Source organism: Hemitrygon akajei, chromosome 23 (assembly GCF_048418815.1).
Source record: "Hemitrygon akajei chromosome 23, sHemAka1.3, whole genome shotgun sequence".
NCBI classification, from domain to species: domain Eukaryota; kingdom Metazoa; phylum Chordata; class Chondrichthyes; order Myliobatiformes; family Dasyatidae; genus Hemitrygon; species Hemitrygon akajei.
The window spans coordinates 56,887,982-56,912,579 of record NC_133146.1 but is presented as its reverse complement, the minus strand read 5'-3'; the positions used below and the strand labels follow the sequence as shown (position 1 = coordinate 56,912,579).

The 24,598-nt window shown below is 40.8% G+C and overlaps 1 protein-coding gene across 4 annotated transcripts in view; it reads right to left on the bottom strand.

Moving 5' to 3' along the window:
• Positions 1-24,598, bottom strand: part of LOC140715474 (EF-hand calcium-binding domain-containing protein 6-like) — a 74,276-nt gene that overhangs the window by 40,206 nt on the left and 9,472 nt on the right. For 3 of the 4 annotated variants that reach the window (XM_073027718.1, XM_073027721.1, XM_073027720.1), the window contains exons 2-3: positions 21,931-22,179; positions 15,971-16,068 (exon numbers count right to left, since the gene is read on the bottom strand). In XM_073027718.1, the coding sequence (XP_072883819.1) occupies positions 15,971-16,068; positions 21,931-22,179 (347 nt within the window). Of the gene's footprint in view, positions 1-11,539; positions 11,575-15,970; positions 16,069-21,930; positions 22,180-24,598 lie in introns of those variants that run through there. The other variant, XM_073027722.1, reaches the window with a different exon arrangement.

Sequence of the window (24,598 nt, the reverse complement as noted above, 5' to 3'; positions counted from 1 at the left end):
GAGCACCACAGGAGGTGTGTGGGGCAGGTGGCAGAGAAGTTGTTTGATTCCAAACAATTAGTTTATTGATCATTACAGAACGTCTCTCTGAAGCTTCCCGCTCCCTCCTCTCTCCCTTCCCCTTTTCCCAACCATGATTCCCCTCTCCCTGCCCCCTTCCCACTCTCAGTCCACAATAGAAAACCATAACAGAATCAGGTTTATCATCACTCACATATCTCATGAAACTTGTTTCTTTTGTGGCAGCAGTACAGTGCAATACATTAAAATTGCTACAGTACTGTGCAAAGTCTTAGGCACCCTAGCGATATATATGTGCCTAGACTTTTGCACAGTATTTTAAGTTTTACAGCTATGATCTTAATAGGTATTTACTAATTCTCCTTGCAATCCTGCCTATACTGAAAAAACACGAAACCTCACCTTATCAAAATGTACTACCAAGGCTAAAGTTAAGGGACAATCCATTTTTAAGGTATATGAAGAATTTTATGCAAAATATTTAGTTAAGAATTTATGTTACTATATGGCACTGCAAATTTCTTAAGCTGCCACAAAACAAAATATTTAAGATCCCAGGTGTTCTGTTCAGATCCATTACCTTGTAGATCATATAATGGCACAAAAATACAACTGCAGATGCTGTGGATCAAAGAATACGTACACGACGCTGGAAGAACTCAGCAGGTCAGGCAGCATCCGTGAGAAAAGAGTAGCCAATGTTTCGGGCCGAGACCCTTCATCAGGAAAGATCATATAATGGTGTTGGTATGTAGTGAAGTTTTATAAATTCTGCACGTGGTTGATTTAGTAATAATTCAAAAATTAATGTTTTTTCAGCTGGGTCTGATAGTTGAATATGAACGTTGGATTTAGCAATCTAATAAGAATAAAACCAATTTAGACAAAAGAGAAATACTGCTTTTTTGACTTGGTTAAGCTAATCAGAAATGACATTCTGGTTCAGAATATGCAAACCAGGTATGAGCAAATTCCTGGTAAACATAAGCAAATATTTGCAAATGTAGTACAGCTGATATGGTTGGATTTATCTGATTCAAACACAAAACATCCAAACAAGAACAGACACAACAAAATCTGCAGATGCTGGAAATCCAAAGCAGTGCACACAAAATGTTGGAGGAGCTCAGCAGGTCAGGCAGCATCTATAGAAAAGAGTAAACAGTCGACATTTTGGGCCAAGACTTCCTGTGAGAAGGGTTCTGAAGAAAAGTCCCGGCCCAAAACGTCGACAGTTAACTCTTTTCCATCACTGCTGCCTGGCCTGCTAAGCTCCTCCAGCATTTTGTGTGTGTTGCAAAACAAGAACAGAATTACTAAGTTCAGTACTTCTGATCTTTCGCCATTCACTCTGATCACGGTTGATCCTTTTACCTCAGAAGCATATTTCTACTTTTTCCCAATGCCCCTTGATGTCTATCACACAGAGTCATAGAAAAGCACAGAAACAAGCCCTTCTGCCCATCTAATCTGTACTGAACCAATTAAACTGCCTTCTCCCACCCACCAGCACCAGAGCTCTCCATACTCCTACCATCCAAGTATCTATCTAAGCTTCTCTTAAACATTGAAATCAAGCTTGTATACACCACCTGCTCTGGCAGCTCATTCCACACTCTCATGACCCACTGAGTAAAGAATTTCCCTCCCATGTTCCCCTTAAACTTTGCACCTTTCACCCTTAACCCCTGATGCACACACTCAGTGGTTTAGGAGCAGCTTCTTCCTCTCTGCCATTCGATTCCTGAATGGACATTGAACCAATGAACAATACCTCACTTTTTTTTATATTATTTCTGTGATTACACTATTTCTAATTTAACTATTTAATATACTTAGAGTGCCTATAAGAAGTATTCACCCCCACTCCCTGGAAGTTTCATGTTTTATTGTTTTACAACATTGAATCACAATGGATTTAATTTGGCTTTTTTTGACACTGATCAACAAAAAAAGACTCCTTCTTGTCAAAGTGAAAACAGATCTCTACAAAGTGACCTCAGTTAATTACAAATAGAAAACACAAAGTAACCCCTTTAATATCACACACCAAATCATCACTGGTGCGGCCAAAATGGTTTTAGAAGTCACATAATTAGTTACTGTCTGCAGTCAAGGTGGTTCAATTGATTGTAGTAAAAATACACCTATATCTGGAAGGTCCAACTGCTGGTGAGTCAGTATCCTGGCAAAAACTACACCATGAAGACAAAAGGACACTCCAAGCAACTCTATAAAAGGATTATTGAAAAGCACAAGTCAGGAGATGGATACAAGAAAATTTCCAAGTCACTGAACATCCCTCAGAGTACAGTTAAGTCAATCATCAAGAAATGGAAAGAATATGGCACAGCTGTAAATCTGCCTAGAGCAGGCCATCTTCAAAAACTGAGTGACTGTACAAGAAGGGGACTAATGAGCAAGGGCAACAAGAGACCGATGACAACTCTGGAGGAGTTACAAGCTTCAGTAGCTGAGATGGGAGAGATTACATACACAACAACTGTTGCTCGAGAGCTTCTCCAGTCTCAGCTTTATGGGAGAGTGGCTTAGAGAAAGTCACTGTTGTCAAAAAAAAAAAAGAAATCTTGGCTAGAGTTTGCCAGAAGGCATGTGGGAGACTCCGAAGTCAGCTGGAAGAAGGTTCCTTGGTCTGATGAAACCAAAATTGAGCTTTACAGCCTTCAGACTAAATGCTATGTTTGGCAAAAGCCTAACACCGCACATCATCAAAAACGCACCATCCCTACCCTGAAGCATGGTGGTGACTGCATCATGCTGTGGGGATGCTTCAGTCCAGCAGGCCCTGGAAGGCTTATGAAGGTAGAGGGTAAAATGAATGCAGCAAAATACAGGGAAATCCTGGAGGAAAACCTGACGCAATCTGCAAGAGAACTGCAACTTGGGAAAGTATTTGTTTTCCAGCAAGACAACAACCCCAAGCATAAAGCCAAAGCTGCACAGGAATTAAAAAACAACAAAGTTAATGTCTCAAAATGCCCAAGTCAGAGTCCAGACTTCAATCCAATTGTGAATTTGTGGAAACTTGAAAAGGGCTGTTCATTCATGATCACTATGCAATCTGACAGAGCTTAAGCAGTTTTGTATAGAAGAATGGGGAAAAATTGCAGTGTCCAGATATGCAAAGCTGATAGAGACCTATCCACACAGACTCAAGGCTGTAATTGCTGCCCAAGGTGTGTCTACTAAATATGGACTTGAAGAGGCTGAATAATTATGCAATAAATTACTTTGTATTTTATATTTGTAATTAATTTAGATCACTTTGTAGAGATCTGTTTTCACTTTGACACGAAAGAGTCTTTTTATATTGATCAGTGTCAAAAAAAACAAATTAAATCCACTGTTAATTAATGTTGTAAAACAATAAAACATGAAAACTACCAAGAGGGTTGAATATTTTTATAGGCATTGTATGCATGCTTACTGTAATTGATTTACTTACTTTATTTTCTGTATTATCATGCATTGCATTGTATTGCACTGCTGCCACTAGGTTAGTAAATTTCACATTTGCCGGTGATATTAAATCTGATTCTGATTCTGACTTTTAGTTGTTCTCCCACCCAACCTCAGTGGAAAAAGCCTGCTTGCACTTAGTCTATCTATACCCTCATAATTCTGTATACCTCTATCAAATCTCTTGTCAATCTTCTATGACCCAAGGAATAATGCCCTAACCTATTCAATCCTTCCATATAACTCAGGTCCTCCAGGAAATGTTCTCTATACTCTTTTAAGCTTATTTATATCTGTAAGTAGGTGACCAACACTGCAGACAATAGTCCAAATTGGCCTTACCAATGCGTCAATGACTTCAAAGTAACATCCCAACTCCTGAATTTAGTAGTCTGGTTTATGAAGACCGATGTGCCAAAAGCTTTCTTTACAACCCTATCTACCTGCGCTGCCATTTTCAACGAATTATGGACCTGTATTCCCAGATCTCTTTGTTCTACTGCACTCTTCAGTGCCTTACTGTTCGCTGTGTATGACCTACCCTGGTTGGTCCTGCCTCGCACCCAACACCTCGCACTTGTCTGTGTTAAATTCCATCGGCCATTTCTCAGCCCATTTTTCCAGCTGGTTCAGATCCCACTCAAGCTCTGATGGTCTTCCTTGCTGTCCACTCCAACCCCAATCTTGGTGTCATCCGCAAATTTGCTGATCCAGTTTACCACATTATCATCCAGATCATTGATATAGATGACGAACGACAATGGACCCAGGATCTCCTTTCAAAATATGTTCAGCAACCTGAGCACAGCTTTCTGTGGTAGAGAATTCCCCAAGTTCACCAACAGTGTGAAGAGAATGCTCTTCATCTCAGTTTGAAACGTCTTACCCTATACCCTGAAACTGTGACTGTCCTCACCCAAGAATGGAGAAATAACCAGGTACCACTGTAGCGTGGCAGTTAGCACAACATTATTACATCTTGGGGTGTTCCAGAGCTTGGAGTTCAATTCCGGTGCCACCTGAAAAGAGTTTGTACGTTCTCCCCATGAACCACATGGGCTTCCTCTAGGTGCTCCAGTGTCCTCTCACAGTCCAAAGATGTACCGGTTTGTATGTTAACTGGTCATTGTAAATTGTCCTGTGGCTAGGCCAGGTTTTAACAGGTGGGTTGCTGGGCAGTGTGACTCTTTGGGTCAGAAGGGCCAGTTCCACACTGTATCTCTAAATACATAAATACTACTCTTTCTGTACTGAGCCCATCAAAAATTCTGCCTGTTTAAATGAGATCAGATTTAGGTTCATATTTATTGATCACATGTATGTCAAAACATCAGTGAAATGCATTATTTGTGTAACAATCAACACAACCCAAGGATGTGGGGCCACAAATGTCGTCACACATTCTGGTTCCATCATAGCATACCCATAATGCTCAGCAGAACAACACAAACATCAGCAAAAACATGAACAGAACAAAACAACGGCAGAATAAGCCCCTCTCCACGACAGGCCTCCACAGCCGCCTTAGGGTCTCCAGTCCTTGATCCTGATCTTCTAAGCTCCTCTGAACATGGACTTGCTTGTTGCAATCTTGCTTCAAATGACAGTCAATGCCATCCCAGGAATCAGTCTAGGACCCTTTCTTGCATCCCTGCTATAAAATATACATATGCTCATGGTCTTCTGCTGTAGCCCATCCACTCCAAGGTTCAATATGTTGTGCATTCAGAGATGCTCTTCTGCACAGCACTGTTGTAACGCGTGGTTATTTGATTTACTGTCACCTTCCTGTCAGCTTGAACCAGTCTGAGCATTCTCCTCTGACCTCCCTCATTAACAAGGCACTTTCATCCACACCCACTGCTGCTCACTGGATGCTTTTCTGTTTTTTGTACCACTAAACTCTAGAGACAGTTGTTTGTGAAAATACCAGGAGATGAGCAGTTTCTGAGATTCCCAAATCACCACATATGTGTGCCAACAATCATTCCACAGTCAAAGTCACTTAGATCACATTTCTCCACCATTCTGTTGTTTGGTCTGAACAGCAACTGAACTGCTTGACCTTGTCTGCATACACTTACGCATTGAGTTGCTGTCACATGATTGACTGATTAGATATTTCTATTTACAAGGTGTATAAGTGTACCTTATAAGGTGGCCACTGAGTGTACATCTAAATAAACAGAGCAGAATCACACACAATATTCCAGAAGTAGTCTCAGCATTTCCCATTTATTACCAATACGCCTTTATGTTCTTCCTACCAAAATGGATGACTTCACATGACTCCATTTCATGCTACATCAGCTATTCATTTGCCTACTTATTCAACGTGTCCAGATTGGCTTGAAGCCCTTTTGCATCCTCCTCACTATTACCCCACTTCAGAGTCATTAGCCAACTAAGAAATATTACCTTTAATACCCCCATCATTGTAAATAACATGGCCCAAGTCCTGATCCCTATGACTGACTGTCTCTTTAAAAAATACCCATTTATTTCTACTGCATTTCCCATCTATAACCAATACATGCCAGTACATTAAGCCAATTCTATATGGTTTATTATTGTACACTTAACTCTTACATTGGAACTCTATCACAGATCTTGTGAAAATCCAATTATTCCATATCCACTGCTTTCCCTTATCTATTCCACTAGTTATATCCTCAAAAACACTCCAGTTGGCTCACCAAATATGATTTTATTTTCATAAATCCATGTTGACTTTGTCTAACCTTGCTGATATTTTCTAAGCATTGTGTTATCACATTCTTTAAAATAGACTCCAGCATTTTCCAAACAACTGATGTTAAGCTGACTGTTCTGGCCTCTGTTTTCTCTCCAGAGCTTTTTGTAAATAAGCAAGTAACATCGGTCACCCTCCAAAATGTGTCTATTCTAAGATGTACAGAATTTTTGAAAGTGACGATTAATGCCTTCACCATTTCCACAGCTACCTTGCATGCCGATGATCAGACCCTGGAGATTTTGAAGTTTCTCCCTCCATTTATTTCTCCAGCACATTTTCTAACCCAATGATTATTTCTCTTAATTCCCCTTGTCATGTTACACATGATGAAGCAATTGTAATATGTATTGTACAGTTTTCTATGAAGACTGAACCAAAGGAATTGAAATTATTCTGCTCCCACGTTATGATTTCAAGATTCAAGATTGTTTAATATCATTTCCTGTGTACAAGAGAAAGGAAGAACAAAATAATTGTTACTCCAGTTCTGAAACAGCACAAAAAACACACAAAAAGATACACAACACTGTAATAATAATAAAACATACAATAAATATAAATACATAAGCTAGTGTGTGTGCGTGTATATACATATATTGATTATGCATCCATAAAGTGACACTAGGCTGCACGTTTTGTGACTGAGGGAAATAATAATGTAGTGGTGGAGTTAGTGGGCAGAGGTGTTGATCAGCCTTACTGCTTGGGGAAAGCAAATGTTTTGGGGGCTGGTGATCCTGGTGTGGATGCTACGTAGCTCCCTCCCCAACAACCAGTCCATGAGTAGGGTGGGTTGGAGTCTTCATGGTGTTATTGGACCTTTTCCGACACCTTTCTGTGTATGTTCCTTGATGGTGGGTAGGCTGGTGCCAGTGACGATTTGGACAATTTTGGCCACCCATTGCAGAGCCTTTGAGTCTGCTGCAGTTCAGTTTCCATACCATGCAGGGTGCAGCTTGTTAGAATGCTCTCTACTGTGTATCTGTAGAATGACATGAGTGTGGATGTGCAAAGTCCAGCTCTCTTCAGTCTCCTCAGAAAGTAAAGGTGTTGGTGATCTTTTTCTTAACGTATAGTTGCAAAATATTTTATAGTCTGTTTTTATGTTCCTTAGAAGTCTATTCTCAGACTTTTTTTTGTTCTCTATTAATTTCATAGTCATTTCTTGTGGTGAATTCTAAACTGCTGTAAATTCTATTCAATTTGGGAAATTTCGATGACTTCTCTTTGAAATTGGTACTATTCTTTACTTCAGTGCATGCTATGGCTGGATCATATTACATATTTTGTTTTTTTAATGCCAAAACAAAATGCATAACTGGTGTAGTTACAGCACTTCAACGTTGCCTATTCTCCAGGATGCCTTCTCTGAAAGACTACCATCTACCAGGGCCAATTCACTCCTCAGAGATTTACAGTTTCCTTTGCATAAGTTTAGGCCCCTGTCTTCAGATCAAACTACTTTGCTTTCCACTGTAATGGAGAATTCCTTTGCATCATGGTCACTCCTTATTCAAAGACTCCTTATAAAAAGATCAAAATTGATCTCTTGAAAAAAATACATTCCTCAATGTATTGACCTACAGAACTATTTTGTATACATTCTGTTAACTCACCCTCTTCCTTACTGTTATAATTTGAATCCAGTCTTTTTTTCTTTTTTGTTCCCTTTTTGCATTACTTATTTAATTTAATATTTTTTTAAAAATAAATATAAAATGTCTTCTTGTAATTTATAGTTCTTTTTATTAGCTATGCAATGGACTGCTGCTGCAAAACAACAAATTTCACTACATATTCACATGGGGCAGCATGGTAGCATAGCGGTTAGTACAATACTTTACAGTACCAGCAACCCGGGTTCAATTCCTTCCACTGCTTGCAAGGAGTTTGTATGTTCTCCCCGTAACCAAGTGGGTTTCCACTGGGTGCTCCGGTTTCCTCCAACAGTCCAAAGATATACTGGTTGGAAGGTTAATTGGTCATTGTAAACAGTCCTATGATTCAGTTCAGCTCAGGTGCCTTGCTGTTCGGCGTGGGCAATCATGTCTCTCCATCCATCACAGGTCCTGGCCCTCCGAATTGTAGTTGTTGCCTCCCCTGTTTCTAACCATGTTAATCCATCTCTCATTTCCATTCTCTGTCTGCCTCTGCTTCTTTTTCCTTCCAGCTTTCCCGTTGTAACTAAATGTTCTAATGTCTCTCTTCGCATGATGTGTCCAAATTCTGATTTTTTTTAAGCAATGTACGTTTTGTTTTCATTCTCTGTAGAACTTCTTCGTTGGTTATCCTGTCCGTATACGATATGCATAGCATTCCTCTGAGGAACCACATCTCTGCTGCATTGATTCTTTTTTCCAGTGCATTTGTGATTCCAGTCCTGTGATTAGGATAGGGTTAAATCGGGGATTACTGGAAGGGCCAAAAGGGCCCGTTCCACGTTCTATCTCAGCAAACAGATAAATAAGTTTGCCAATGATATTATACCTAATTCTAATTCTGAAATGCTAATTAAACAACTCTTTATATCACCCCGGTATATACAAATAAATAAGTAAATATGCTAACGATATTATAACTGATTCTGATTTGGAAATGTTCATTAACGTACCTAATGATTACTATATCACCCCGTTGCATAATTTTCTAATCTATACTGTGCTCAATATTACAATTACTATATGGTGGCCTATAAATAACTCCTACTAACATTATCACCTTTTGCTGTTTTTTAGCTTGACCCAAACTGACATCATATTAATGCAAACCAAGGTCATTTCTTATCACTTGTTTTCCTTCGGAATAGTATTACAACTGCTCCTTTTCCCTTTTGCTTGTCCTTCACAAACATTAAATTAAATATCCCTTAACATTCAACACCCAGCTTTGCTAAGTTGCAGACTTGTTTTCATAATGTTATAAAGAATAGAACCATTCACAGTACTTTGAAAAAGTATTCAGCCTCAACTATTTTCACATTTTACTGTTGAAATATTCAATATATTGAAGTAGGATTTTTTTGAGTGCATCATGTCAAATCAAAAGAAAAATTCCAAAACCTGTCAACAATTTACTAAAAATTAAAAACTAAGATTGTGAGGCTATAAAAGTATTCATCCACTTTGTAATTACTACACTAACCTTCCTCTGATGCAGTTTACTGTATTATCTTACCAACTCACCCAATTTGTTGATGTAGAAAATTGGAGGATCACCTGTTTTCAAGGAATACCCCCTCTCTGTGATCCAACAGTATGGAAGATTTTCAGTAGACCAGAGCAAAATGAAGACAAAAGAGCACTCAAGACGATAACAGAGAAGCACAAATCTGGAAAAGGGTCCAAGATCGTCTCAAAGCCACTGAACATACCTTGGAGCTCAGTGCAGACCATTGTGAAAAAGTGGAAAAAATATGAAACCACAGCCACACTATCTAGGTCAGACCATCCCTCACTGGAGAAGAATGGTGCTTAATATTAAACTGCATTTATGCACAATTATAGATCTTTCATTATAGCACTGTTGTTTTTTCAGAAGTTCACAATAGCTTTGACCAGAAGAATGCATGCTACTTGAAAGCATCTCCCTTCACTGGTTGACATCCAGACAAAGAGCTTTAAGATAGCTGCCTTTGTTCCTGTTTAGATAGGTAGGAACAGCTGAGATGTCAGTCCTACATTACTGACTATGGCCAGTTTAGAAGTGAATTCTCCATTGAAGGGGCCTGTTTCTACTGCTTGACTGAAGAGGTTTTAGCTCCTGGCTTAAGTGCATTTTTGCAGAGTATGCTGTGGGTCTGAGCCAAACAGATAGATCTTGAGGATCAATCTTTCAACTGCAGTGCTAATACAGCTTCTGGGTGAATCATTATAAGCAGCAGAGGGAAAAGAAATCAGTTGGCGTCTCTGCTCTTGAGTGATACCCAGTGATCCTCCTGGAAATAAGTGTAACAAAGCTGGAAATCTGAAATAATAACAGAAAATCCTGCCAGTTGTTGCCAAGAGCAGTGATTTATTTTGTCTCTCAATAGATGGGATTAGGTTAATCAATTCTGTGAGCCGAATCAAATGTGGTGTGCAGGTTAACACTATTAAATGTAACAGCTGCAAGGCTAAAGTAAGTTAAATACGTTATTGAATAGAAAATCCATTTCGAGATTTTGAGAAAACTATTGACTCAGAAGTTGTGGTGAGGTGAGCAGGACTTTCTGTAGTAACAGAGGAAGTTTCTGAAGTAGGTAACATGGAATCCAGAAATTGCTCTCAATGATGCTCTGTATTTCTACTCCTTTTCTGCATTCAATTATCTACATTGTTGACTGACAGGAATTTCAACTACTTAGAAGTTATTCTGGTAGTAAAACAAACCTTGCAATTGTTGAATAAAATGGTAAAGAGGTAATGTTGTAATAGAAGAAGTTTCTGAAATATGTATGTTCATAAAGTTTATCAACTTGTTTAACACTAAAAGAGTTGGTTTGATGTGAGTGAAGTATAATTCTATATGATAACTGTTTAAAAATCCATTGTTCTAATAATAATCAATAGCATTTAACATGTATTTATTAAGAGATACAGCACAGGGTGGGCCCTTTGAGCCACGCAATCACGGCAACACCACAGCCCTGGATTAACCCTACCCTAATCACAGGACAATTTACAATCTACCCAGTATGCCTTTGGTCTGTGGGAGGAAACCGGATCACCTTGGGGAAAACCCGCACATTCCACAGGGAGGATGTACAGACACTCCTTTGAGAACAGTGCCAGGATTGAACTCTAGATTCAGTAACACCCCAAGATGTAATGACGTTGCACTAACCGATACACTCCGTTGCACCCGAGTTTGTGATTTTTTTCCCTATTTCCACTTAAATCCTATCAGTAATCAGATTTTTATTTTGCTCTGTACAAAGTGTTGATATAGCTGGCTAATTGTTGACTTTCTGGCTTGTTAACTGTGAAAATTACTTCTGTGATTAACTTTTTGTCTGCCTGATGACATTATACTCTTTCCTTGTGTCTGAGACGTCCCATAGCTGGAATTACTAATCACCGCAGAAGTTACTTGTTTCTATGGGCAACTCCCTTTTCTTTATGACTGAGCACAAAACCTGGGTTATTGCCACAAATAACTTTTAAGGTATCCAAAGCATTAGAAGGTCATTAGCATATTCTTTATGTAACCAGTTCAGAAGAGGAAGAAATGCATTTATATTCTATTTGCAGAGCATGGAATCACGTCATTAACTGTTTGTCCAATCACAACAGAACTGCCACTAACCTGGACAAGATTAGTCTTCATCCAGCCATCGACATTCCCTCTGTGCATTGCAACCCTCCCCCTCTCTCCAAAGCTTATTTGTTTTCTCCGTTCCCCAGTTCCAGTTTCAACATTGACTTGAAATGTTAACTGTTTCCCTCTCCACAAATGCTGCCCAATCTGCTGTGCACCTCCAGTATTTCCCAGAGGCCAAATATTTTAATTCCAATTCCCATTCCCATTCCAATATGTCTCTTGTGCCAAAATGAAGCTACCCTCAGGGTGGAGGAACCACACCTTATAATCTGTCTGGGTACCCTCCAACCTGATGGTATGAATATCAATTTCTCCTTCTGGTGAATTAAACTTCCTCCACTTCCTCTATGTCTAATTTGGACTTTTTATTTCTTCTCACCTGCCTTCTAGCAGAGCAGACTCGATGGGCTGAATGGCCTAATTCTACTCTGATGTCTTATGGTCTTATTACTTCCCCCTTGGTCACCTCCTCCTTCCCTTTTTCCTATTGTCCACTCTCTTCTCCTAGCAGATTCTTTCTTCCCCAGCCTTTGACCTTTCCCACCCACCTGGCTTCACCTATCACCTTCCAGCTGGCCTCTTTCCCTTCCCCCACCTTTGGATTCTGGCATCTTCCTCCTTCCCTCTCAATCCTGAAACAAGGGTATTGGCCTGAAATGTCAACTCTTCATTCTTTTCCACAGATGCTGCCTGACTTGCTGAGTTCCTTCAGCGTTTTGTGTGTATTACTCTGGACTTCCAGCTTCTGCAGATTTTCTCATGTTTGTGTTTTCAATTCTGTTTGTCACTTCTAACTTTTTCTCATGTAAAATATTTACCCATGTTTCTTTTCAGTTTTCTTGCAAAGAAGAAAATGATGTCTGAGATCAGCTATTAAAATAAGGTAGATAATATTTTGTGCTTCAAGCTCCCAAAAGTTTAAGAGACTATTTTTTATTTACAGTAATTTGTAGCAATAAAATGTTCAATCTTTCTGAATTTAATTATTCTATTATTTTTTAAATTTTCACACCATTCTAACCCTAATCCTGCATTGTGATGCATTAGAGACATGCAATGTGATTATTTTGGATTCATTTATGGGATATAAGACCATGAGGCCATAAGATAAAGGAGCAGAATTAGGCCATTTGGTCCATCAAGTCTGCTCCACCATTTCAGAGTTGATCCATTTTTCCTCTCAGCCCCAATTTCTTTCCTTCTCCCTGTATCCCTTCATGCCCTGACTAATCAAGCCTTAACAAGACCCAATGACTTGGCCGCCACAGCCACCAGTAGCAATGAATTCCGCAGATTCACCATTCTCTGTCTAAAGAAATTCTCGTTTCTAAAAGGACATCCCTCTTTGCTGAGGCTGTGCTCCTTTGCTCTTAGACCCTCTCACCATAGGAAACATCCTCTCCACATCCACTCTGTCGAGGCCTTTCAACATTTGGTAGGCTTCAATTAGGTCAGCCCTCATTCTTCTTAATTCCAGTGAATACAGGTCCAGAGCCATCAAACACTCTTCATACAACAAGCCGTTCAATGCTGGAATCAGTTTCGTAAACCCTCTTTGAGTCCTCTCCAGTGTCTGCATATCCTTTCTAAAGATAAGGGACCCAAATCTCTTCGCAAAACTCCAAGCGAGGCCTCCCCAGTGCTTTATAAAGCCTCAACTTTACATCCTTGCTTTTATATTCTAGTCCTCTTGAAATGAATGCTGACATCGCATTTTCCTATTGGTCAGTATTTACTGTCCTGTATAGGTTGGTGGTGACCTGCCTGCTTGAACATTGCAATCCTTCTATTAAAGCAGGGGTTCCCAACCTGGAGTCCACAGACCCTTTACTTAATAGTATTGGTCCATGACATAAAAATAGTTGGGAACCCTTGTATTAAAGGAAATCGCTAAAAAATGCAGGTTTTTAACCAACTCAAGAATTACCAACTTAATATGCATTGATAGATTTCCAAGTTAGGGGCATATGACCAAATGGTGAAAGTGGCTTGTTTGAGAGGTGATGTTATTGAAGCTGCTGTGCATCTTGTACACAATGCAGACAACCTGCAGCAATGCTGAAGAACTGAGTAAGCTGGTGATGGAAGAATCAAATCGAGGGGTCTGCTTTGACCTGGAGAATGTCATGTTTCTTGACCTCTTGTTGAAGTTCTGTGATTAATGGTGTTCTGCAGGGATCTGTACTGAGACCTCTGCTGCTGTGATGGGTACAAATCACCCAGATGAAAATATAGTACAGGTGTCAGTAAGTTTGCAGATGATAGGAAGATTGTTGGTGCTGTGGATAGAGCAGATGGCTGGCGAAGAATGGAATGGGACATGGTTCAGTTGCAGATATGGGTTGAGAAATGGCAGATGGAGTTTAACTCAGCCAAAAGTATTGCACTTTGGTAGGTCAAATGCAAAGAGGTAGTACACTGTTAAAGGCAAGTACTGTGATGATGAGCAGAGGGATCTTGAGGTTCAAGTTGATAGCTCCCTGAAAGTGGCTTCGCAGGTTGATAAGGTGGTTAAGAAGGCATATGACAGGCCTGCCTTCATTTGTCAAGGCATTGAGTTCATATGCTAGGAAGTTGTGGTGCAGCTTTATAAAACTCTACCTCCGGAATATTGCACACAGTTCTGATCTCCCTGTTGAGGCTTTGGAGAGGGTGCAGTAGAGGTTTACCAGGATGCTGGCTGGATTAGAAGTCATGTGCTATTACAAGAGGTTGGAAAAATTTAGGTTGTTTTCCATGGTGTGCTGGAGCTGAGAGGCAATCTGATTAAGACAGGCATAGATAGAGTATACAGACAGCATCTTTTTCCTAGGGTTAAAATGTCTAATACCGGAGGGCATGCATTTAAAGTGAGAAAGGGTCATTTCAAAGGAAATGTGAGGGCAGTTTTATTTACACTCAGAGCATGGTGAATGCCTAGAATTTGCTGCCTTGGGTGGTGGGAGAGGCAGATACATTAGAGACATAGAGAGGTTTAGATAGGCACATGAATGTGAGGAAAATGGAAGGATATGGACATTGTGTAGGCAGGAGAGATTAGTTTAGTTAGCAAAATGACTTGGCTTGGCACAACATTGTGGGCCTGTTCCTGTGCTGTAATGTTCTATGTTCTGCATCGTCACCGGAAATGTCTTGAACCAGATACATAGAGGACGTTCCAAAACACTCTGACACCAGGTTGCAATTCATTCAGTAGTCTTAGAGTAAAACCTACTTTTACAGCCTGTGTCAAGGAGGGATGGCCATGCAAGATGAGGCAATGCACGTTGGGCCACTGTCTTTTCTAGTCAGGCAGTTAGATAAAGGTACTATTGATCATACTGCCTTTCATTGTCTGAATATATCACTGGGAATTTATTCCCGGTTACTGTAGCCTCACCATATTTTAAAATGCATTATAATCAACTAAAATAAAGCAATTATAAAGATTATGCATCAATATTGCAAAATATTGAACTGACAAAATAATACATTATTTGAGCAAATTTCCCACGATATGAACCTCTGCCTGTTACTCTGGCCTTACCACTTGCCACTCTATGTCAACCAAATACCTGATACAATATATTTGATAATGTACAATTCAATGCTTAATGTTGTTGGCAATTTTTTAAAATAAAATTCAAACTCTACACCCATGACCTTCCTTTATTGCAGCTTGTCTAAACAACTGAGTATTTGTGTTTGCCTAAAAAAATACTTATCTTGTTGAGAATTGCTTTAGATTGTACAAAATATATATAGAATTTAGAACAACACACACAAAATGCTAGAGGAAGTCAGCAACTCAGTGTTTCATCTGAGACCATTCAATAGGTCCTGACGAAGAGTCTTGGCCTCAACTGCTTATTTCCCTCTGTAGATGCTAACTGAGTAGCTGAGTTCTTCCAACATTTTTGTGTGTGTTCAAAGTTCAGTATAAACTTACTGTCAAAGTACATTTACTACGTCACCATATGCACACCCGAGATTCATTTTCTTGTGGGCATACTCAGTAAATCCAATAACCATACTAGAATCAATGAAAGACCACACCAACAGGATGAAAAAAACCAGGGTGCAAAAGACAACAAACTGTGCAAATACGAAAAAATAATAATAATAAATAAATAACCATAAATATTGAGAACACGAGATGAAGAATCCTTGAAAGTGAGACCATTGTTTGTGGGAACATTTCACTGATGGGGCAAGTGAAATTAAGTGAAATTATCCCCTTTGGTTCAGGTGCCTGATAACTGTTCCTGAACCTTGTGGTGTGAGTCCTGAGGCTCCTGTACCCTCTTGTTGATGGCAGCAATGAGAAGAAAGCATGACCAGGAGGTCACTTCCCATGAGGTCAACAGCTGGCCAATGCTCAAGATTTCCAGCATCCACAGACAGCATTTCTTTACCAAATTTAGAAAGAGCACTCACCTCGTCAATTTTTAGCCTCATCTGTGTTCCAGGCCTTGGTGAGATAACTGTTTGAGCATCATGGTCAACTGATCTGGGGTCACAAGCCCACTGCTTTTCTAGAAAATTCAAAAGTTACCATCATTATCAGGTAGACCATTACAAAATTATGAACTGATGTTGTCCAATGATGTTTCCTATAAATAAAATATGAGTTGTTAATTCAGTTATTTGAGGTTTTGCCAATAAGACCAGATCTTTGTACATTGTTTTCCTTAATTTGCACTTCCACAAACACATAAAATATATCTGATGAAGGGTGAAAGACTCCTGATGAAGGGTTTCGGCCCAAAATGTCGTCACTACCTCCTCCCATAGATGCTGTCTGGCCTGCTGAGTTCTGCCAGCATTTTGTGTTTTTAAATATATCTGCTTGTTTTTCAGGATTGTCCTAAAATGTATTAATCTTTAATTCAAAGAGTGCACAGGCAACTAACCAATCCCTTTCTGCAAACAGACATCAAAAGAACAAAGGAATGGCTCACAGTGGAAGTCAGTCACTTATTTTTCTCTCCATCCCATTACAAAAGAATATCCAAGGATGCAAATTGCTTTAAGAACAAAAGAAGCAAAAGGACACAGACCCAGAACTTCCTGCCAGCAAAGAATTGCCTGCGTTTCCTGCTGGGCTTACAGGAGGTAGTGGATTTGGCCCAGTATATCATGGGTAAAGCCCTCCCAATCATTGAGCACATCTACATGAAAAACTATCATAGGAAAGCAGCATCCATCATCACAGATCCAGACCACCTATACCCATGCTCTTTTATCGCTGCTGCCATCATGTAGAAGGTACAAGTAGCTCAGGACCCGCATCACCAGGTTCAAGAATAGTTGCTACCCCTCAGCCAGCAGGCTTTTGAACAAAAGAGGGTAACTAAACTCATCTATTGCAATGTTCCCACAACCAATTATCTCTCTTCAAAGACTCTTTATCTTGTTATTTCATGCTCTCATTATTTATTGCTATTTATTTATATTTGCACAGTTTGTTGTTTTCTATGCTCTTGGTCTCTCATTGATCCTGTTTACAGTTAGGGTTCTATATATTGTGCCTGCAGGAAGAAAACCTCGGGGTTGTATGTGGTGACATGTACCGTATGTAAGTACGTACTCTGTTAATAATTTTAACTTTGAACTTTGAAACTTGTACTAATATCAACTTCTTGAACACTGCTGAACTAATCCTCAGTAGGAAGGGTAAGCTTTGGAAAGAATACAGAAGAGGTTTACCAGGAGGTTGCCTGTGTTAGAGGGAATGTGCTATTAAGGAGAAGTTGGACAAACTTAGGTTGTTTTCTCTGGAGTGTTAAAGGGTGAGGGGAGACCTGAATGAGGCTTATAAAATTATGAGAGGCCGAGATGGGGCAGATGATCAGATTCAATGTCCCAGAGTCATCAATATCATCATTATGGTCTTTCCATGACCATGATTGTTCTTGGAAAATTCTTGTACAAAAGTGGTTTGCCATTGCCTCCTTCTGGGCAGTGCCTTTACAAGGTGGGTGAGCCCAGTCATCATCAATACACTTCAGAGATTATCCGCCTGGCGTCAATGCTCACATAACCAGGACTTGTGATATGCACCAGCGGCTCATGCGACTATCCACCACCTGCTCCCATGACTTCACGTGACCCTGATCCAGGGTGGGGGGGGGAGTGCGGTTGCTAAACAGGTGCTACACCTACCCAAGGGTGACCTGCAGGCTGGCAGAGGGAAAGAGCGCCTTACACCTCCTTTGGTAGAGGTGTATCTCCACCCTGCCACCCATATACTGGAGCACATGCATTTTAGGTAAATAGACACAAGAATATATTGGTACCAGAGAGATTTGGATCATGTGCTGGCAGAAGAGACATATTTTAATTTGGTACCGTATTTAGTATAGACGTCAACAGCCAAAGGGCCTGTTCCTTTGTGGTACTGGTCTGTGTTTAAGGTTCCTTACTTTAATTTACATGCAGATAGGGCCAAAGGTCAAGACTGAACCTACTAGAGCTGGAGGGAACATTGCTAACTTTTGTACAACCTATTATTCAGGACCATAGGCCAGGCCACTGGGTAGATTTGAAGCCGAGGTTGATTAGGTTCTTCATTAGTAAGAGTCACAAAGGCTTCAGAGAGAAGGCAGGAGAATGAGGTTAAGAGGGATAATAAATCAGCCTTAATTGAATAGCAGAGAACACTCAATAGGCCAAATGACCTAATTTTAATCTTATGTTTAATGTCTTATCTCTTCTGGAAGGCAACCCATTGAAACAGACATTGAAAGGCTTTATTCTCGATCGGGGGTTCCCAAGCTGGGGTCCACGGACCCCTCAGTTAATGGCAGGGGTCCATGGCATCAAAATGGTTGGGAGCCCCTGTCCTAGATTCTTCTCATCTTCAAAGCCACCTCTGGTTAATGTAAACAATTTTTAGTAAGCTCACATTTTTGATGATTGCCCATCCACCTGAAGTTTGGATCCACTCCAGATGCATTCTCAGCTCTGACACGGTGTTGTTGTGGCTTCAAAATCATATTGTAAAATACTACGATGCAATGCATCTCGGGTATCAGTGCATTAATGGAAATAACTGGCACGTTAACATGGAGTTTCAAGGCACCAATGTTTAATGCCATAGAACAGCAGTAAACCTGCCTACTGCCAGGTATGCTGCTGGCATTTCGGGCAGCAATGGACGTCCTCCATCTCAGGAGGGCTTCCTTCATTGTGTCAGTAGCTTGGTTTTCACTTTTCTCAGTCATGTAAGTCCTCAGTGGACACTCAGGAATGCCATCACACCGAGATGTATGATTCTTCACTGCTGTTTCCGTAACAATTTTGTTTGACCAGTCCAGGTTGTTAGCCCTGAGCTGAACCCCCAAACCTGGAGGACCGGTGGACTACTCTTAGTCTGGCCTTGATCCTTTGACCTGTTTGGCATGGGTGACCCTACCAGGAGCCAAAGCATAAAGTCCTGGCTCCAACCAACATAGGCCTCTGGGTCATTGAGGCATGCAAGCCTTCAAGCCACAACAAAGTTGTGGTCCTCTTGGAGGAGCTGTCGATATAGGTTCGATTCCAACGGCCAGAAAGTTACATGCAGCACCTGTCCAGTTTCCAATAAGCTGGAAGATGCAGCTGCTTGTTTGGATGCAGGCGTGAAAGTAATGAGGGTGGGAAATGACGCAGAGCAGGGCCATACCCCAGCTCTTGGTAATAATTAAATCTGGTAAACAGATGAATATGTGTAGTCTGTTTTTAGCATGCCTTCCAGAGGGGATGACATTTAATTATCCCACTATCATTTGCTGTGTATATGACTAGTTCCCACATTAAATGCTGGAGGAAGTCAGCAGGCCAGGAAGCATTTATGGAAAAGAGTACAGTTGACGTTTCGAGCCGAGACCCTTCAGCAGGAAGGAAAAATGGAAGATCAGATTATTATTTAAATGGTATAAAATTGCAGCATGCTGCTGTGCAGAAGGACTCAGGAGTGCTTGTGCATGAATTGCAAAAGGTTGGTTTGCAGGTGCAGCAGGCTATCAAGAAGGCAAATGGAATGTTGGCCTTCATTGCTAGAGGGATTGAATTTAAGAGCAGGGAGGTTACGCTGCAACTGTACAAGGTACTGGTGAGACCGCACCTGGAGTACTGTATGCAGTTCTGGTCTCCTTACTTGAAGAAGGATATACTAGCTTTGGAGGCGGTGCAGAGGAGGTTCACCACGTTGATTCCAGAGATGAGGGGGTTAGATTATGAGGAGAGATTGAGTCATCTCAGATTGTACTCACTGGAATTCAGAAGAGTGAGAGGAGAGCTTATAGAAACATATAAAATTATGAAAGGAATAGATAAGATAGAGGCAGGGAAGTTGTTTCCACTAGTAGGTGAGATTAGAACTAGGGGACATAGCCTCAAGATTTGGGGGAGTAAATTTAGGATTGAGATGAGGAGGAACTGCTTTTCCCAGGGAGTGGGGAATCTGTGGAATTCTCTGCCCGATGAAGCAGTGGAGGCTACCTCAGTAAATATATTTAAGACATGGTTGGATAGATTTTTGCATAGTAGGGGAATTAAGGGTTATGGGGAAAAGGCAGGTTGGTGGAAATGAGTCCATGGCCAGTTCAGCCATGATCTTATTGAATGGCGGAGTAGGCTCGATGGGCCAGATGGCCTACTCCTGCTCCCATTTCTTATGTTCTTATGTCTTGGCCTGAAACATAGACTGTAGTCTTTTCCATAGATGCTGCCTGGTCTGTTGATTACCCCTAGCATTTTGTGTGTGTTGCTTGGATTTCCAGTATTTGCAGATTCTCTCTTGTTTGCGATTAGTTCCCAACCTTTTTAAGCCATTGGGCAAAATCATTAAGCAAGGGGTTCATGGACTCCAGGTTGGGAACACCTGGTCTATTTCACCCACTTCTTTCCTTCCCCCCCTTTTCTGCTTTCTGCAGGGATCGCCCCCTATGCGACTCCCTTGTCCATTCGTCCCCCCCATCCCTTCCCACCGATTTCCCTCCTGGCACTTATTCTTGTAAGCGGTACAAGTGCTACACATGCCCTTACACTTCCTCCCTCACCACCAGTCAGGGCCCCAGACAGTCCTTCCAGGTGAGGCGACACTTCACCTTTGAGTCGGCTGGTGTGGTATACTGCGTCCGGTGCTCCCAGTGTGGCCTTTTATATATTGGTGAGACCTGACACAGACTGGGAGACTGTTTTGCTGAACACCTACGCTCTGTCCGCCAGAGAAAGCAGGATCTCCCAGTGGCCACACATTTTAATTCCACGTCCCATTCCCATTCTGATATGTCTATCCATGGCCTCCTCTACTGTCAAGATGAAGCCACACTCAGGTTGGGGGAACAACACCTTATATACCGGCTGGGTAGCCTCCAGCCTGATGGCATGAACATTGACTTCTCTAACTTCCATTAATGCCCCTCCTCCCCTTCTTACCCCATCCCTGATATATTTAGTTTTCTCCCCCTCCTCTTTTTTTCTCTCTCTCTCTGCCCATCACTTTGCCTGTTTTCCATCTCCCTCTGGTGCTCCCCTCCCCCTTTCTTTCTCCCTAGGCCTCCCGTCCCATGATTCTTTCCCTTCTCCAGCTCTGTATCCCTTTTGCCAATCACCTTTCTGGCTCTCAGCTTCACCCCACCCCCTCTGGTCTTCTCCTATCATTTCGCATTTCCCCCTCCCCCTCCCCCTTTCAAATCTCTTACTATCTTTCCTTTCAGTTAGTCCTGACGAAGGGTCTCGGCCCGAAACGTCGACAGTGCTTCTCCCTATAGATGCTGCCTGGCCTGCTGTGTTCCACCAGCATTTTGTGTGTGTTACCATATACTGAGATTTATTTTCTTGCAAGCACTTAGAGGAGAAAGGAATACAATAGAATTTGTTTTCTTCAAAGTTCTTCAAAGCTTTGATTTCCTGCTCATGCTTGGCTTGTAGTTTCTGAACCCTAGACAGTGTTGGCAAGCACAACCTATTGCTAACCATTGGGTAAGATTCTTGAATACACCAGAGTGCTCCTGTACTATTCAGTCGAAATGCAAATACCAGCTAAATCTCCAGGGCTGTAAAGACAAAATCAGCAGAAAATCTCCGTCGTGTTTCATTTTAGACATGCATTTTAAACAGTGCATTCCTGATGACCTGTGCAGCACTTTTGGAAGAGGCAAGCAGAGGATATCACCCTAATCAGCAAGCAATGTTTCCCTAAAGCATTTGAAGACTAGAAATTCAGTGTTTTCCTTCCAAATCCCCTGAGAATTTATCACTCGTGCATCCTTCTTGTTCGTGTGTGATATAGATCCATATTTTATTGGAGGGTCAGTGGTCAGAGGGAGAACTGAGAATGTTTAATTTACTGAACGGTGTATATACTTAATTCAAAATATCGTTAAAAATCATTTAATATTGCCACTTACTGAGATTTAACCAACGATCCAGCTTCCTCCAGTTGTCGAGCTGTTCCATCTTGTGCATTTTTAATTCACGTTCTAATGCAGATCCAGATTCACTCTTTTCCGATGTGAATTTCGATGACATCCTACTATCCCCGAGCTTCTGAGAAGCAAATCTTCCTCTGCTTGTGGAAATACCTTGTACTGAAACAGCTTCAGGATCGCCCAGTCTTGATAAAGGATGGTGTAATTCGGGAAACCTGGATGACAATCCTAAATGTGAAGCAGATCTATTAATACTTACCTGAGCCATCTTGGTTGTCTTTATCTGAACAAGTACAAAATCACCATGATTGAAAAAAGTATTGCTTCCTAAGCAACAGATAGGAACTAGCCAGAGCAACAACATAGAGTTACTATGGGCAACCTCAATTCAATAGCTCTGAAAGGAATTAGCTGCAGGGGAGCTCTTACTGAATGACTAAATTAAACATAGTCCTGCTAATACTGATTTAATGGTGTGTCATTACCAGAGAACTCAATAGTTCAGACCTGTCTGTCACCCCTTTGTCCTTCCTTGAAAAAAGGATTTTGTTTACTTGTTCCTTGTGCTATTGTTTCTTCTGTTTTTATCTATACTTGAATCCACGCTGTGCTAATCATTATAAACAAATTTCACCTTTTGATTCTTTCCCGAAAAAGATCATTGCATTATGTCTTAAAGAAAAAGCAGTTACCCTATCTTCACGAAAAGTCTCATTTAAACATCACTCATGCTTTTTTACCTACAAAGGCTCCCGGTGACCCACAGTCTCTTTCCATTCTCTGCCTCTGCAAATTCATGTACACCATCATGCCTTTTCCAATAATACAGACAGTCTTGACTTTGCCAATCTAAACACTATGCACTATGCACAAAAGTTCCCAAACTTTTTTATGCATCAGACCCCTCCCATTAACCGTGCACCCCAGATTGGGAACCTATGCTCCAGAGCAAATTCAAAGTTCAAATTAAGTTTATTATCAGAGTACAACATAGAAGAGTACAGCACAGGAACAGACCATTCGGCCCACAATGTTGTGCTGAACCAGCTAAAAAGCAAATCAAAAACACCTCAAACACTATTCCCTCCTGTCTACACAATGTCCATATTTCCCCATCTTCCGCATATTCATGTGCCTGTCCAGACGTCTCTTAAAAGCCTCTAATGTATTTGCCTCTACCACCATATCAGGCAGCACGTTATATGTCAGAACAGACTGCCCTAAGGTTCATTTTCTCACAGGCGTTCACGGTAGAACACAGAAATACAATAGAATCAATGAAAAAATTACATTGACAAAGATTGACAAGCAAGCAATGTGCAAACAAAACTGTGCAAATACAGAACAATTATAATAATAATTAAGTTGATCAAAAGTTGAAATATGAGATGCTGAAATCTGGAACAAACAAGATGCTGGAGGAACTCAGTGGATCAGGGAACATCATGGTGGAAAAGACACAGTCAAATTTTCAGGCTGATACTGTCCATTTCTCTCAAATGTGGTCTGGCAAGAAGTCCTGAAAGAGACATGAACAAACACTAAAAATGGACCATGTTTTGTATTTTATTTTAGAGTAAAAATATTGGTGTAGCTTATGTTTCTTCACGTTTCCATTTATATATCACACAGGTGACAAACAGCAACAGACCCATCACGGATTCCTGCAGTATACCACTAGTCACAGGCCTCCAGTCAGAGAGGCAACCATCTATACCACACTTCGGCTTCTCCTTGCTAAAGTCCATATAGACTACATCCACTGCCTTACCTTCATCCACTTTCCTGGTAAACTACCTGAAAAACACCATAAGATTGGTTGGACACCTACCATGCACAAGCCATGTTGACTATCCCTAATAAGTCTCTATCTATCAAAATACTTACATATCTTGTCCCCTATAACTTCCAATAACTTACCCACTACTGACATCAGTTTCACTGGCCTATAATTTCCCAGCTTATTCTTAGAGCCTTTCTTAAACAGAACATTAGCTATCCTCCAATCCTCTGGCACATCACTCAAGGCTATGGATGTTCTCAATACATCTGCTAGGGCCTCTGCAAATCTGAACTAATCTTCCACAAGATCCAAGGAACAATTTGTCACAGATACCAAGCAGAATAACTATGGAGCAGATAGGACACACTAAAGGATAAAGGATGGAACACATGCTTGGAGGCAGAGGATGTGGGTGAGGTCCTAAGTGTATAATTAGCAATCAGTATTTACTAAGGAGAAGGATGTAGAGGATAGACTAAGGCATTTCAAGATAAGGAGAAGGTAGCTTTTGGGTTTTCAAAATACATTATAGTTCATTTAACCCCAGGATCTGATAGGATATACCCCAGGTTATTGAGTGAGGCAAGAGAAGAGATTGCTGGGGATTTGACCAATATTTTCATACCTACTCTAGCCACAGGTGAGGTTCTGGAGGACTGGCGAGTAGCTAATGCTGTTCCATTATTCTAGAAGGGAAATCCTGTAAACATAGACCAGGAGACACATGTCAACAGTAAGGAAGTTACTGAAGAGGATTCTTAAGAATAGGATTTATGAATATTTGGAAAACCATGGCAAAATTAAAGACAGTCCCTTTGGTTTTGTGCAGGTCAAGACCTGTCTTAATACTTGATTGTATTTTTC